Genomic DNA, 16,603 nt, shown 5'->3' on the forward strand with positions numbered 1-16,603 from the left:
TACTTAAATGTGAACATTTTCTACTTTCTGTCATTTTCGGCTTCTTAAATGTGAACATTTTCTACTTTCTGTCATTTTTCAGCTTCTTAAATATGAACATTTTCTACTTTGTCATTTTTCAGCTTCTTAAATGTGAACATTTTCTACTTTCTGTCATTTTTCAGCTTCTTAAATGTGAACATTTTCTACTTTGTCATTTTTCACCTTCTTAAATATGAGTATTTTAAGAAATCAAATCATTTTGTATTTGTGGACAAAAACAAACATATTTGAAAACATCACAATTTCTTAATTACTCAATGAATGAAGAAAATTAATGGACAGATTTATGAAAATAATCTTCAGTTAAAATCCTATGTTTTCCATATTCTTCCCATGGTGGTAAACAAACACACGCCTTTGTTTTGTCCTGGAAAATCTTTATTCATGACATGACAGAATATAAAGTGATGATAGAAATGAAACTGCAGCAGCTTTAAAAAACACATTCATACTAAATGTGTGTGTGTGTACTTGGTCCTGAACATGCATCACATTTATACAAAGTCTGATTTTTTTTTTATCTTAGATTGTCTGACACAGATTAATAAACATGTTTTTTTTTCAATATAAAGTTTAAGATAAGACTTTACAGAATCAAAGACTGTTACACGTGTGACCTTTGACCCCTGCATGACATGAGATTATAGAGCTGTGTTTCAGTGGTGACATAATTGGCTGCTTAATCTCATGGTTTCATTGGTTTACGACTTTTACGATTTTAACGCAAATAAAACATGGAAACTTAAGAAACTAAGAAAGAAAAAAGTCAACTAAAACATTTGTGTTTGTTGTTAAATTGCAGTCCAGTTTTTAGAAAAAAAAAAACAAAAACAAAAAGAAAAAAAACCTAATTGCGATAAACGTTGACGTTGAGCGTGGAGGAGAACGTCGACACAAACACCAAACGTTACCACTGAATTGTCAATAAAGTTTATCAAAAAATAATAATAAAAAGGGAATGGGAAGAAGTAGTAGAAAAGTTGGAAGTCAGCGGCTTTTATTTTGAAGGCCAGAGTGACAGGAAGTTGTTTTGGTGACTCTGGAGCCCTCTCCAGCTGCGAGTGCGACTTGATTTGGGGTTAAAAAAAAGAAGTCACTTTTCATCTTTAAACATTTGTTAAAATCATCTGGATTACTTTAATCTTTTACATTTATTTCTTAATTTAAATCAACGACAGTCAATAAAAACACAACATTCACTCATTCATTTCCTTCATAAACGACGTTTGTTACAAACAGAATGTAGAGTTTGAACAAAAGAGGACCAGAAAAAAACAATAATAAAAACTTAAAGTTAGAAACAAATATGAAACAAAGTTACGTTAGAGTTGAAACTGATCAACAGGTTTTTTAAAAAAATCATAATTCTGATATGAGGAACTGACACAATCTGAGCTGTGAGCGCCCCCTGCTGCTGAGAACCAGGCTCACACTCAGCAGAGACTCAAGGAGAATATCTACGTCACATGATCACAGATTTATCTCAAACAGGAAACTCAAGTTTGTAAACCACTCTCTCTCCCACACAATAAAGACGTGATCATGTGACGTAGGTACTGCAGCAGCAGGGGGCGCCGCTCACAGCACAGTGGTCTCTGACTGTAACGTCATTTCTATCATTAAACCTCCTGAGATCAACGTCGCCCCCGTGTCACGACGTTGCTGAGTGTTTTTCAGCTCCCTCTGCTGGACAAACCGAGTCATCACACCTTCAAAACTCTGTGAAATATCCTCACAAATACTGTTCTTCAAATATCACGAGGGATTAACGCGATAAGATCTTTAGTCCACTTTAGTCGCTCACAATCCCTCACCACTGGGTGACGCTCACAGTAACCGCTCATCCACAGTAGTAACACACTTTAAACTAATAAGAATAATCTGGATGATTTGAATAATCTGGATTATCTAGATAATATGGATAACGTGAATAATCTGGATGATCTAGATAATCTGGATAGTCTGGACAACGTGAATAATCTGGATTATCTAGATAATCTGAATAGTCTGGACGATTTGAATAATCTGGATTATCTAGATAATCTGGATAATCTGGACAACGTCAATAATCTGGATTATCTGGGTGTAAATGTGGATCCTGGTATTCAGACACAAAATGAATGTTTCTTTTTTCAGTGGTGTGAGAGGGAGGAGCTTATTTATTTATTTTAAATCTTGGTTATTGATCCAATAATAAAGGAATAATCTGTCCATTCAGTGGTTTAATGATTGAGTCAAATCTGAATCACGAGGTCATCGATCAAAAAAAAAAAAACTCTTGCTGCTGAAGCTCCGCCTCCTGTTGTCACATTAAAAGAATAGTGTGTAAAATGACCTCTGACCTTTGGACGCGGCACAAACACAAAGAGCAACTTTACTCGCCGTCAGCGTTGAGTCTCTCCTTCTCTGCCGGAGCCTCCGCCGTCACGGGGCCGCCGTTACTCGACTCCGCCTTCCCGCCACTAAGGAAAGGGAAACCACGCCTCTTATAGAAGATGACGACATCCACGACGAACGCCAACGTCGCCAGGAAACCAAACGCCTGCAGGAGGAGGAGCCAAAACAAACAGGAAGTTCATCCAGGAGGAGGAGAGGAACAGAGAAGGCAAGGGAAGGAATGGAAGGATATAAGGTTGAGGAAAGAAGGAAGCAAAGAAAGGAGACAGGAAGCAAGGAGATGAAGTGAAAGGAAGGAGGAGAGGAAAAGAGAGGAAAGGAAGAAAGTGAGCAGAGGAGGAAAGGAGGAGGTAGGAAAGGAAAGGAAGAGAGTGAGCAGAGGAGGAAATGAGGAGGTAGAAGAGGAGTAAGGAGAGGTGGTAGGAGAGGAGGTAGGAGAGGAGTTAGGAGAGGAGTAAGGAGAGGTGGTAGGAGAGGAGAAAGGAGAGGAGAAAGGAGAGGAGTAAGGAGAGGAGGAAGGAGAGGAGGAAGAAGAGGAGGTACAGAGTAGTTAGGAGAGGAGGTAGGAGAGGAGGTAACATCTCACCACAGCACTTTTCTCCAGAGTTGATCCGTTGTTGTCTGAAGCGAAAATGATGGAGGAAACGAAGAAGAGAACGGCCACGGCAGTGGTGTAACAGAAATCCTGCAGAGGAGGAGGAGGAGGAGGAGGAGGAGAGGGGAGTCAAGTTTACTGTGGTGAAGAAGAACCCCAACACTGTTGAAGCAGAGTCTGCTCTTACCAGACTTGGCCAACAGGTGATGCCGAAGGTGGTGTGCAGCGAGGTGGAGAGGAGGATGAGGAGCAGCAGCGTGAAGAGGAAGGCTGTGCACGTGACAAACTCAAACAAATACAGGGCGAAGCAGCTGGAGCAGCTGCTGACCACCTCCTCCAGGAGGAAGGCCACGGACGAGAAGAGCTGAGGGAGGAGTCACACATGAGGGAGGAGTCACATTATTTGGCAGTCAGTCTGTTCATTGATATAAAGACCAGCTCATTATTTGGTAGTAAAAGAATAGAATAGAATAGAATAGAACATATCCTTTATTAATCCCCTTAGGGAAATTATTTCTCTGCATTTGACTCATCCTAGAATTAGGAGCAGTGGGCTGCCACACTGAGTAGCACCCAGGGACCTACTTTGATCAACCAAAGATCAAATAACATTGATTTGCATTGATTTATATAATTTATAAACTAAATATATACCACTTGAATATTAATTAATCGATCATTAAAACCACCCTGTCATTTTCAGCTTCTTTAATGTGAATATTTTCTACTTTCTTTGCTCCATAAAAACAAAGAAATCCTTCAAACTCATTTTCAGTTTGTGGACAAAAACAAGAAAAATAATCAACAAATGAATGGATTATGAAAATAACAGTTGCTGCTCTAATTAGAACTATTTAGTTATGAGGTGATAAGACACACACGCGCACACGCACACACACACACAGTGTTGCGACAGCAGCACTGAGATCTGCTAACGACAGCAGATGTGACCCAGAACTTCACATCTGCAACACTTTCACTTCCCACTGGATGAGGAAGGTCAACACACACACACACACACACACACACACGACACACACACACACACGTGACACATTATGGACACGGACATTACACATGGGCACACATGGACACACACACACACACACACGGACACACATGGACACACACACACACACACACACACACACATTATGGACACACATGGACATTAATACACACACACATCGACACATGAATATTAAATACACACACACACACATCACACACACACACATTATTAATAATGCATTATGGACACACACAAGGGCATACAGGGACACATACACACACACGGACACACACACACACACATTACGATACACACACATACACACACACACGGATACATACACGGAACACATATGACATTATTACGATATATTGGCCACACACACACACATATACATACACAGGTAATATTATGGGATACATACAGTGGGATACATTACACAGACACGGGACATAAACATGTATACATACACACGACACACACACGGAAAAAAACAAACACAGACACACATACACACACACACTACCTACTCTCCCACACACACACACGGACACACACGGACATCGACACATCACAAATGGACACACACACACACACACAGACACACACAATTCTCTTGCCCCTTATGTGAACCCTAAAACCAGGACTTAACCCCAACAAAAAGCCCTAAAGAGAGGTGAGGACCACAAACAAATTGTCCCACGAGGTTTAAGAGGACCCTCAATCTCACCACTTGTGTTAGCTTGACCACGAAGCGTGCTTGATCCAGATGTTCTGACGGAATCAAACACCAGGAAGTCGTGGGGTTGGGAGCCGTCGTGGGGGAGTAAACTTCAGACGCCATGATGGTCCTGAGAGACAAAACATCAGCATCACTGCCAACAATCCACTGTGTTTCACATCGAGATGAAGATCATCGTGAATGTGTCAACGTTGGCAGGTGCAGGATTTGAACTGGTAATAAACAATCAGTGGAATTCACCTTTAAAACACGCACAAGCCCCTCCCCCCCACTGTTCCCCCTCCCCCTTCCAAACACCTGTTTCTAACTGTGCAAAACCAGTGAAAAACAGAGAAAACAACGTGTTTTAAAGTTGTCGTATTCCAAGATTGATGATAGTTGATGATAGAGAGCAAATGTTTGGTGTGTGAGTGTCAGGAGGTTTCAGCCACTCCCACATTTACATCTGAACTGACAGAGAAACCACAGCTTTAACAAAAAATAAATAAATACAATAAACTTTGATTGTTTTAAAACCGTAATATTTATCAAAACTTCTTCTCCAATCTTAAACTGGTCACTCTAAATTGACCAGCGGTATGAATGTGAGAGTGAATGGTTGTTTCTCTGGTGATGTGTGTGTGCGTGTGTGTGATCCTGTGATGGACTGTCAATCTGTCAAGGGTCAGGGTGTGAACCCGCCCTCCGGTGGAGGTTAAAGCACGAGATGATGGATGGATGGAAGTCTCGTGTCAAGTCCTGTGAACCACGTCTCTACATTAAAGTGTGACGACACCGTGACGGTCCTGATGGGACTAAAAAACACTTAGAAAATCATCATTCCCGATCAAACTGCACGTGCTGATGTAGGACGTGTGGAGGTTAAAGAGGTAAAGACGTGAACACGTTCTTAAACATTATCACTAAAACCCTCTGATGTTGTCGGGACGCGTCTGTGGCGCCTCCTGCAGGCGAGAGGGAAAAGGTTGTTCAGGTGTAAACAACTGTGTGTAACTCACACACACCCACAGTGTTTGTGTATTTGTAAGGTTTCAGTTTTGGCTTCAGAACGCTCGTATGTGTGTGTGTGTGTGTGCGCGCGCGCGCCTGCGCGTATGATAAAAACGTCTCTTTTTCCAGTGAAACGTGGTTTTCCAGTAAAAGAACGCGTATTTAACCTCGATGTCTTGGTGTGACGTCACGTCTCTGAACTCCTCTAAAGTTTAAACATTCAAACAAACAGAATTAAACTCACTTTCTTCTCCTCTTTCTTCTCCGCTTCACTCACTCGTCGCTCCGTTTTTCGCCGTTGAACAAACTTGTCGCAAACTTCCGCATTTACCACTTTTCTTTGCTTTTCGTTTCCTCTGTCAAGTCAGACACGCGCGCGCACGCTCCACTTCCTCTACTCGCCCTTTCAAAATAAGATCCGTGCCTCGTCTGTGTTCCGTTTTTTTCGGTTTCTCATGGAAAACACATTTTTTAAACAGTAATAATCATAAAGAACATAAAACACAGTTTATGATCACGTGACGTGAGTGAACTAACCCATGAATATAAGAGTGAATGTATTTACAGATTATGATTATTTGAACACTTGCTTTTAACACACTCGGCCTGCAGAGGGCGCAGCAGACCGCTGTCCTCTCTCTCTCTCTCTCCGTGTGTGTGTGTGTGTGTGTGTGTGTGTGTGTGTGAGAGAGGCTTCCGCTATAAAGGCGTGAGTAGCAGCAGCAGCAGCAGCAGTGAGTAGTGAGTAGTGAGTAGAGTCTCTGACAGCAGCAGCAGCAGCAGCAGGAGGGAGGTGATGATGATGACGATGAAGAGGAGGAGCTGATGTCAGTTCAGTGTCTGAGCTGAAACTGGAAACTTTCTCATGATTCTTCTTCTCTCTGCACCTGTGCACAGGTAATAAAATGATGGAATGAGCCTTTATTTTACACACCGTGTACGTGTGTGTGTGTATGTGAGTGTGTGTCATTGTCAGATTGTTCATGTTAAAGCTCATTAATATTAATGATGTCATTATTGATCATCAATAATCAGATAATAATCAATAATCATCGCATTTATTCAAACCATCAGTTTCTCTCACTAACGACTCACCTGTGGTGAGTGGTGGAACGTCTATCATTGGAGCACAGAGCTGCGACTGATGGGATTCTAATCTCTCTGATCTGGAGCCTCAGATGGAGCCAGGTTGCATGTTCCACCTCCCAGCATGCACCTGTGAGCTCTCAGCACCAGGTTCAGGCTGGGCTCTAAAGGACTACGCCCACTCCTGTTCTGTTGCTGTAGACAAAGGAAAGCTCCCTCAGTCATAGTCAGGAGAGAATCGTTTGTTTTAGGAGAGAATCGTTTGTTTTAGGCGAGAATCGTTTGTTTTAGGAGAGAATTGTTTGTTTTAGGCGAGAATCGTTTGTTTTAGGAGAGAATCGTTTGTTTTAGGAGACAATCATTTGTTTTAGGCAAGAATTGTTTGTTTTCGGAGAGAATTGTTTGTTTTAGGAAAGAGTCATTTGTTTTAGGCAAGAGTCGTGTGTTTTAGGCGAGAATCCTGTGTTTTAGATGAGTCTTTTTTTAGGCGAGAATCGCTGTTTTGGACGAGAGTCGCTTGTTTTGTGAAGAATTGTTTGTTTTGACCTAGAGCTTCATTTGTTTTAGACAAGAATTGCTCTGATTTAGGCTGCGGTGAATCGCAGCCGCAGGTGAGAGTCGCCATTTCGAGCGCAGTCGCTTGTTTTAGGCGAGAATCGTGTGTTTTAAGTGAGAATAGTTTTTTTTGGAGAGAGTGTTTTTTTTGGAGAGAGTAGTTTTTTAGGCGGGAATCGTTTGTTTTAAGCGAGAGTTGTTTTTTTTTGGAGAGAGTCATTTGTTTTAGACGAGAATCGTGTTTTAAGCGAGAGTTGTTTTTTTTGGAGAGAGTTGTTTGTTTTAGGCGAGAATCGTGTGTTTTAAACAAGAGTCGTTTTGTTTGGAGAGTAATTTTTTTAGACGAGAATCATTTGTTTTAGTTGAGAATCGTTTGTTTTATGCGAGAGTTGTGTGTTGTAGGCGAGAATTGTTTGTTTTATGCGAGAATCGTAGGCGAGAATCGTTTATTTCAGTTGAGAGGCATACGTTTTAGGCGAGAATTGTTTGTTTTGGATGAGAGTCGTTTGTTTTAGACAAGAATCGTTTGTTTTGGACGAGAGTCATTTGTTGTAGGCAGAATCGCACTTCAGTTGAGAGGCATACATTTTAGGAGAGAATCGTTTGTTTTGGATGAGAGTCGTTTGTTTTAGACAAGAATCGTTTGATTTAGGCGAGAATCGTGTGTTTTAGATGAGAATCGTGTGTTTTAAGCGAGCATTGTTTTTTTTGGAGAGAGTAGTTTTTTCGCAAGAATCGCTTTTGTTTTGTGGGCGAGAATCGCAGGTTTTTAAGCGTAGAATTGTGCGCTTTAATCGAATCGCTTGTTTTAATCAGAATCGCTTGTTTTGGCGAGAATCGTGGTGTTCTTTAAGTGAGAGCAGTTTGAGAGAGTAGCTTTTTGATGAGAGTCGCTTGTTTTAGACAAGAATCGCTTTGATTTAGGCGAGAATCGGTGTTTTAGATGAGAATCGTGTTTTTACGCAGCATTGCTTTTTTGGAGAGTAGTTTTTTCGCAAGAATCGCTTTGTTTTAGGCGCAGTAACCGTGTTTTAAGCGAATTGTGCTTAATCGAAAGAATCGCTTTTGTTTTAATCGAGAATCGCTTGTTTTGGCGAGAATCGTGTTTTGGCGAGAGTAGTTTGGAGAGTTTGAGAGAGTAGTTTAGCGCAGAATCGTGTGTTTTAAGCGAGAGTTGTTTTTTTTGGAGAGTCATTTTTTTAGGCGAGAATTATTTGTTTTAGTTGTGAATAGTTTGTTTTATGCGAGAGTCGTGTGTTGTAGGCCAGAATCGTTTATTTCAGTTGAGAGGCATATGTTTTAGGCGAGAATCGTTTGTTTTGGACGAGAGTCGTTTGTTTTTGACGAGAGTCATTTGTTTTAGACAAGAATCTTTTGTTTTGGACGAGAGTCGTTTGTTTTAGACAAGAATCGTTTGATTTAGGCAAGAATCGTGTGTTTTAGACGAGAATCGTGTGTTTTAAGCGAGAATCGTTTGTTTTAGGCGAGAATCGTGTGTTTTAAGTGAGAGTGGTTTTTTGGAGAGAGTAGTTTTTTTTAGGTGTGAATCGTTTGTTTTAAGCGAGAGTTGCTTTTTTTGGAGAGATTCGCTGGTGAAAGCGGAATCGTGTTTACAGAGTTGCTTTTTGGAGAGAGTCGTTTGTTTTAGGCGAGAAACGTGTGTTTTAAGTGAGAATCGTTTATTTCAGTTGAGAGGCATATGTTTTAGAGAGTCGTTTTATTTGGAGAGACGTTTTTTTAGGCGAAAATCATTTGTTTTATTTGAGAATCATCTGTTTTAGGCGAGAGCCGTGTGTTGTAGGCCAGAATCGTTTATTTCAGTTGAGAGGCATATGTTTTAGGCGAGAATCGTTTGTTTTGGACGAGAGTCGTTTGTTTTTGACGAGAGTCATTTGTTTTAGACAAGAATCTTTTGTTTTGGACGAGAGTCGTTTGTTTTAGACAAGAATCGTTTGATTTAGGCAAGAATCGTGTGTTTTAGACGAGAATCGTGTGTTTTAAGCGAGAATCGTTTGTTTTAGGCGAGAATCGTGTGTTTTAAGTGAGAGTGGTTTTTTGGAGAGAGTAGTTTTTTTTAGGTGTGAATCGTTTGTTTTAAGCGAGAGTTGCTTTTTTTGGAGAGATTCGTTTGTTTTAGGCGAGAATCGTGTGTTTTATAGGCGAGAAACGTGTGTTTTAAGTGAGAATCGTTTATTTCAGTGGAGAGGCATATGTTTTAGAGAGTCAGTTATTTGAGAATCATCTGTTTTAGGCGAGAGCCGTTTGTTTTAGTTGAGAATCATCTGTTTTAGGCAAGAATACATTTTTTAGACGAGAATCGTTTGATTTAGGTGACAGTCGTTTGTTTTAGACGAGAATTGTGTGTTTTAAGTGAGCGTTGCTTTTTTTGGAGAGAGTCGTTTTTTAGGCGAGAATCATTTGTTTCAGTTGAGAATCATCTGTTTTAGGCGAGAGTCGTTTGTTTTAGGTGAGAATCGTTTTTTAAGGAGAGAATTTAGCAGCAGAAGCAGCAGCAGAAGCAGCAGCAGAAGAGTCATCAGCAGCAGAAACAGCAGGTCACTGTGTTTCAGAGAAACTCGATCTCCTGCACAGGAAGTGAAAAACACATGCGTAACATGAGCCTCAGCAGCAGAACATCTTTACTGAACCATAAGTGGAACTTTCTCAGGCTGATCACATGACACTGATGACGAAGATGATGAAGATGAAGATGACGATGATAAACGCTGCTCAGTGTTTGAGTCGTTTTAACACTTAAATGCTAATGTTGAAATGCTATCACTTAAACACTAATGTTGAAAGGCTAACACTTAAATGCTAATGTTGAGATGTCAAATCTTGTGTTCTGGTGCAGACTTCCTGACCCGCCCCCACCATGAGTGACATCTATGAGTCCACAGACTCACTGGGTCTGTTTAGTCCATGTCTCACCAAAGTGGAGCTGAGACTCACTTGTAAGGGAATCTCAGACCGGGACGCTCTGTCCAAACCCGACCCCTGTGTTGTCCTCAACATGCAGTCACATGGACAGTGGATGGAGGTACGTTACCATGGCAACCACATACTAAATGTCTCCATTTGTGATTTGAGGTGATTGTTTTTGTCTGTTTGTCCCAGTGAACTATGAAACCATGAATCTATGAAACCATAAAACTATGAAACCATTAAACTATGAAACTATGAAACCATGAAACCATGAAACTATGGTGTCTCTGTATCTGGTGTCTCTGTATCTGGTGTCTTGGTGCCCCAGGCTCCTGGTGTCCCAGGTGTTTGTGGTCCCCAGGTCTTGGTGTCTCTGTGTCTTGGTGTCTTTGGTATCTCTGGTGTCTTGGTGTTCCTGTGTCTCTGGTGTCTTGGTGTCTCTGGTGTCTTTGTGCCTCTGGTGGCTCCTTGTGTCTCAGGTGCGTGTTTTGGTGTCCCCAGGTCTTTGGTGTCTCTGGTGTCTTTGGTGTCTTTGTGTCTCTGGTGCTCCTTGTGTCTCTGGTGTCTTTTAAGGGTTCTGGTGTCTTTGGTGCCTCTGGTGTCTTTGGTGTCTCTGGTGTCTCTGGTGTCTTTGGTGTCTCTGGTGTCACCTGTGATCAGTGAATAACTGCAGGTTCTCACACACACACAAACAGGTTTATGTCCCCACAACATCAGCAATACCTGGAGACACACACACACACATTTTAATTTAAAGTGTGAGTGTGTGTCTCTGCGTGTGTCTCTGTGTTTATGTGTGTCTCTGCGTGCGTGTGTGTGTGTCTCTGAGTGCGTGTGTGTGTGTCTCTGTGTTTCTATGGCTCCCTCATGCAAGGGTGTGTGTCTCTGTGTTGTCTCTGAGTGCGCAGGGTCTCTCAGGAAGTGCAGGTGTGTGTGTCTCTGCGACGTAGTCTGCACATGCATGTGTGTGTCTTCTTTGTGCGCAGGCAGGCAGGTATGCAGGCGAGTGTGTGTCTCTTGCCATGGTGAGTAGTGTTCTGCATGTGTGAGTGTGTGTCTCTGTGCGTGGGTTCCTGCTTGTGTGAGTGTGTGTCTCTGTGTTATGTGTGTCTCTGGCGCAAGGCAGGTAAAAAGCGCAGACCTGGTTTCCGTTGTCCCACTTGAATATTTTTAGTGTGGACTTGATGGTGAATATGCAAATGAGGCGTCCTCATGGACACAAACTCATCTCCTTTTTATTCATTTTCTCTCTTTTTCCTCTCGTCCCACATTCTCGTCTCCTCTCTGTCACTGATGATGTCATCAGATGTCCTCACTCTGTCAGACTGGAGACATCGATCCTCTGTAGACGTCCACAGATGTCCCATGTGACCGTGTCAAGTGGGACAAAAAGAGACAAATCAACACAAAATAAAACATTATGAGACAATCCATAGTGTGTCATATGTAAAAACAACATGTCCACAGACACCAGCAGGGGGCAGTAATACACTTCAGGGGGCGCTCCAATTTAAATGCCCTTCTCATTAGGAGGAAATGATGTCCTCTGAGGACAACTGTGGTCCAGGCAAAACCTGGACAAATGATTTCATCAATGTTCATATAAAGTGTTTGTGTCTTCTTCTGATGTAATTTTCTGCCGTCCTTTGACGTCCCGCTGCCACGTGTCCCCTGCAGGTGGACCGCACGGAGGTGATGCGCAGCTGCGTCAATCCCACCTACTCCAAGGTGTTCACTCTGGACTTTTATTTTGAAGAGGTGCAGCGGCTGCGCTTCGAGCTGTTTGACGTCAACAGCGGCTACAACGGCCTGCGGGAGGCGGACTTCCTGGGCTCAGTGGAGTGCACACTGGGACAGGTGAGACCAAGGAGGCCACGCCCACACACTTACCTGAGTGTGTGGGCGGGAAGTCACATGACTTCCGTGACTTCCCGCCCATTTCTGATGTCTTAGATCCAGTGCACATGGGACACAACGTGGCACGAAGCTACACAACAAACACACACACACACACGTCTTTTCACCATAAATGTTGTTTTGTGAGAATGCACCATTATATGGCTGTTAGCTCCACCCACTGCACACAAGACTGAGTTTCTACTGAGGGAGAGGAGGTGGAGTCTAAGACTGTCCATCAGACTTACGCCTTAATGTCCACATTATGTTCACTTGTCTTCAGTCTGAGACAGAAAAAGACAAAGAGAAGACTTTGATTTTAATATGAAAAATGTGTGTGTGTGTGTGTCTTGCGTGTCTGTGTGTGTGTGTGTGTGTTCAGGTGTGTGTGTGTGTGTGTGTCACAATGGCGTGTGTGTATGTGTGTGTCTCTGTGTATACGTGTGTGTCTGTGTGTGTGTGTGTGTGCGCGTGTGTATGTGTGTGAGTGTGTCTGTGCGTGTGTGTGTGTGATGTGTGTCCAGGTATTACTAATGTTGTGGGAACCTAAACCTCACATTATGGGGACTTGTCCTCCTTGTGGGGACAAAAAGCAAGTCCCCATAACGTAAATTACTACATTTTAAGGTGAAGATATGTTTTAAGGTTAGGTTAGGGTTAGGTTAGGGTTAGGGTTAGGATTAGGATTAGGATTAGGCCATTAGTAATTGTGGTTAAGGTTAGAGTAAGTCTCCAAGAAATGAATGTAAGTCAATGCAATGTCCCCTCAAGTCATGAATGTCGAACATGTGTGTGTCTGTGTGTGTGTGTGTGTGTGTGTGTGCGTGTGTGTAGATCATCTCTCAGAGGAAACTGTCCAAAGCTCTGCTCAGACCTGGAGGAACCGTGGGGAAAACCATCATCACGGTGAGTCTCTGCTGAGACATGAAGTCCTCATGTGTCCTTATGTGTCCTCAGAGACACAGATGTCAAATCCTCTTCTCTCAGGACACGTCCAGCTGTTTCCTGTCTCCATGTTCTTCCTTCCTGCATTTAAACTGGAGTTTACAACAACTTAGAAAAAAAGAGGTTTAGTTCCACTTTAATGAGTGGGTGTGTGTGTGTTTTTGTGTATATGTGTTTCTTGTGTTTGTGTGTATGTGTGTATGTGTGTATGTGTGTATGTGTGTATGTGTGTGTGTGTTGTCAGATCACAGCAGAGGAACTGACAGGAAACGACGACTACATCGAGCTTTCCTTCAGTGCCAGGAAACTTGACGATAAGGTAACGTGTGTGTGTGTGTGTGTGTGTGTGTTCCTGTCTCACACAAACACAAACACACACACACACGCTCTCTCTCTCTCTCTCTCTAGGACTTCTTCAGTAAGTCAGATCCGTTCCTAGAGATCTACAGACTGAATGATGACGCGACGATGCAGCTCGTCTATAGAACTGAGGTGAACACACACACACACACACACAATTCAAATGTACTTTATTAACAACATGAACAAGAAACAGCTGCATGTTTACTGATCATGTGATGTCTCCCTCTCTCTCTCTCTCTCTCTCCTCCTCCTCTCTCTCTCTCTCTCTCTCTCTCCCTCCCCTCTCTCCCCTCTCTCTCTCTCCTCCCTCTCTCCCTCTCTTTTTGCCCTCTCTCCCCCTCTCTCTCTCTCTCTCTCTCTCCTCCTCTCTCTCCTCTCTCTCTCTCTCTCAGACTGTGATGAACAACCTGAACCCAGTGTGAAAACTTTCAAAGTGTCTCTGAACTCACTGCAGCGGAGACCATGAACGCAAACTGCAGGTACACACAAACACAAACACACACACACACGCTCTCTCTCTCTCTCTCTCTCTCTCTCTCTCTCACTCACTCATTCACTATCACATTCACTCATGCATTCACATATCACATTCAAGATACTTTTGTAGAACCTGATAATGTAATAACTTCCCAATAATGTAATAAAGTATTACATGAGGTTATTACATTATCAGGTTATCCTTCATTTCACAGGTCCTGATAATGTAATAATTCCCCAATATTGTAATAATTTAACAGCAGACCACCCGTTACTTGGGTTCAAGTGGTGATACTGTGTAAGCAACGCAAGCTCCAGAGCTCTAGCACCACCAACAGGACAAAGTTGGACATGCTTGTATGTACATTAACTTTTGACTTGTTCATCCGTTTTTCACAAACGATGTATCACTGGAACCCTTGAGCCAAGCCGAGTTCAACGCATCCTTAATGTTTTGTTCTGCCATCTTTGATTTGATCCCTAACCTTTCAAAGGCTTCTCTTGTCACACATTTAGTGTAATCTTCTCAAAACATCGTTCAGATGCTCTTCAGACCATGCCACACCAATGCATTCAACATCTCACACATTCATTCAATCACTCACACATTCCCTCACTTGCTCACTCACTCACTCACTCACTCACTCACTATCTATCACATTCACTCACTCATTCACTATCACATTCACTCTTACTTATTCACTATCACGTTCACTTATTAATTCACTGTCACTCATTCACTCATTCATACAGTATGTGCAACCGTCGAGAGCACTGTAGAGTTTAGTAGACGAGTCAGGAATTAAAACCCTCACTCTACCACTGATATGAATATATGAAAACATCATGAGAGAGAGAGACTGTGTGTGTGTGTGAGAGACAGAGAGAGAGACTGTGTGTGTGTGTGTGTGAAGAGAACTGTGATGATGATGATATTGTGTGTGAGAGAAAGACTGTGTGTGTGTGTGAAAGTATGTGTGTGTGTGTGTGTGTGAGAGTGTGTGAAAGAGAGGGAGCTGTGTGTGTGAGGAAGAGAGAGACAGAGAGGAGCTGTGTGTGTGAGAGAGACAGAGAGAGGAGCTGTGTGTGTGTGTGTGAGAGAGAGAGAGGGGCTGTGTGTGTGTGTGTGTGTGTGAGAGAGAGAGGGCTTTGTGTGTGTGTGTGTGTGAGAGAGAGAGAGAGAAGAACTGTGTGTGTGTGTGAGAGTATGTGTGTGTGTGTGTGAGAGTGTGTGTGAAGGTGTGTGTGAAAGAGAGACTGTGTGTGTGTGAGAGACAGAGAGAGAGACTCTGTGTGTGTGTGTGTGTGAGAGAGAGAGAGAGCGTGTGTGTGAGTGTGTGTGCACTTGTTTTCGTGACAAATCAGGACATTTTTATGATAATACACCAACGATATGAGTACATTGAGAAATATGAGGACATTTTAGGTCCTCCTATTTTTGACCATTGTATGGTGTTCTGGACGTTCCAAACATGCTCCCAGACTAAAAATCCTAAAATGTCACGATTTTCAAGAATCCAGTGTGTGTGTTAAAATTTTTGATGATGCCAACTAGTGGCCAGTGTTGGTACTTAAACACACTTTAACAGGTGACATCGAATGCTTGTATCACACATATATGTTAGTTACGTAGGTCTACTTACATATATTAACTTGTTTTCATTGTCACATATATGTTAGTTATGGAGGTCTACTTACATATATTAACTTGTTTTCATGGTCACATATATATGTTAGTTATGGAGGTCTACTTACATATATTAACTTGTTTTCATGGTCACATATATGTGTTAGTTATGAAGGTCTACTTACATATATTAACTTGTTTTCATGGTTGGTCAAATATATATTAGTTATGGAGGTCTACTTACATATATTAACTTGTTTTCATGGTCACATATATGTTAGTTATGGAGGTCTACTTACATATAGTAACTTGTTTTCATGGTCACATATATATGTTAGTTATGAGGTCTACTTACATATATTAACTTGTTTTCATGGTCACATATATGTTAGTTATGGAGGTCTACTTACATATATTAACTTGTTTTCACGGTCACATATATGTTAGTTATGGAGGTCTACTTACATATATTAACTTGTTTTCATGATCACATATATGTTAGTTATGGAGGTCTACTTACATATATTAACTTGTTTTCATGGTCACATATATGTTAGTTATGGAGGTCTACTTACATATATTAACTTGTGTGCATGGTTCTTGTATATGTTAGTTATGGTGGTCTACTTACATATATTAACTTGTTTTCCGCGGTCACACATATATGTTAGTTATGGTGGTCTACTTACATATATTAACTTGTTTTCATGGTCACATATATATGTTAGTTATGGAGGTCTACTTACATATATTAACTTGTTTTCACGGTCACATATATGTTAGTTATGGAGGTCTACTTACATATATTAACTTGTTTTCATGGTCACATATATATGTTAGTTACGGTCTACTTACATATATTTACTTGTTTTCATGGTCACATACATATGTTAGTTACGGTCTACTTACATATATTGACTTGTTTTCATGGTCACATATATGTTAGTTATG

General features: G+C 41.7%; 2 protein-coding genes across 2 annotated transcripts; one reads left to right on the forward strand and one right to left on the reverse strand.

Annotated features, from left to right (window-relative positions):
• Positions 1-398: 398 nt before the first annotated feature.
• On the reverse strand, positions 399-6,148 carry cmtm6 (CKLF-like MARVEL transmembrane domain containing 6). Its single transcript, XM_044018207.1, has 5 exons — positions 6,023-6,148; positions 4,777-4,897; positions 3,222-3,398; positions 3,026-3,124; positions 399-2,584 (listed from the first exon to the last, which is right to left on the reverse strand). The coding sequence occupies exons 2-5, from the start codon at positions 4,888-4,890 to the stop codon at positions 2,417-2,419; spliced, it is 558 nt and encodes a 185-aa protein (XP_043874142.1). The 5' UTR covers positions 4,891-4,897; positions 6,023-6,148; the 3' UTR covers positions 399-2,416.
• A 371-nt stretch (positions 6,149-6,519) lies between these two features.
• LOC122763131 (copine-4-like) lies at positions 6,520-14,012 on the forward strand. Its single transcript, XM_044018208.1, has 7 exons — positions 6,520-6,675; positions 10,274-10,459; positions 12,022-12,201; positions 13,075-13,146; positions 13,430-13,504; positions 13,594-13,677; positions 13,941-14,012. The coding sequence occupies exons 2-7, from the start codon at positions 10,295-10,297 to the stop codon at positions 13,968-13,970; spliced, it is 606 nt and encodes a 201-aa protein (XP_043874143.1). The 5' UTR covers positions 6,520-6,675; positions 10,274-10,294; the 3' UTR covers positions 13,971-14,012.
• Positions 14,013-16,603: the final 2,591 nt, after the last annotated feature.

This window comes from Solea senegalensis, unplaced genomic scaffold (genome assembly GCF_019176455.1).
Source record: "Solea senegalensis isolate Sse05_10M unplaced genomic scaffold, IFAPA_SoseM_1 scf7180000016486, whole genome shotgun sequence".
In the NCBI taxonomy this organism is placed as follows: Eukaryota; Metazoa; Chordata; class Actinopteri; order Pleuronectiformes; family Soleidae; genus Solea; species Solea senegalensis.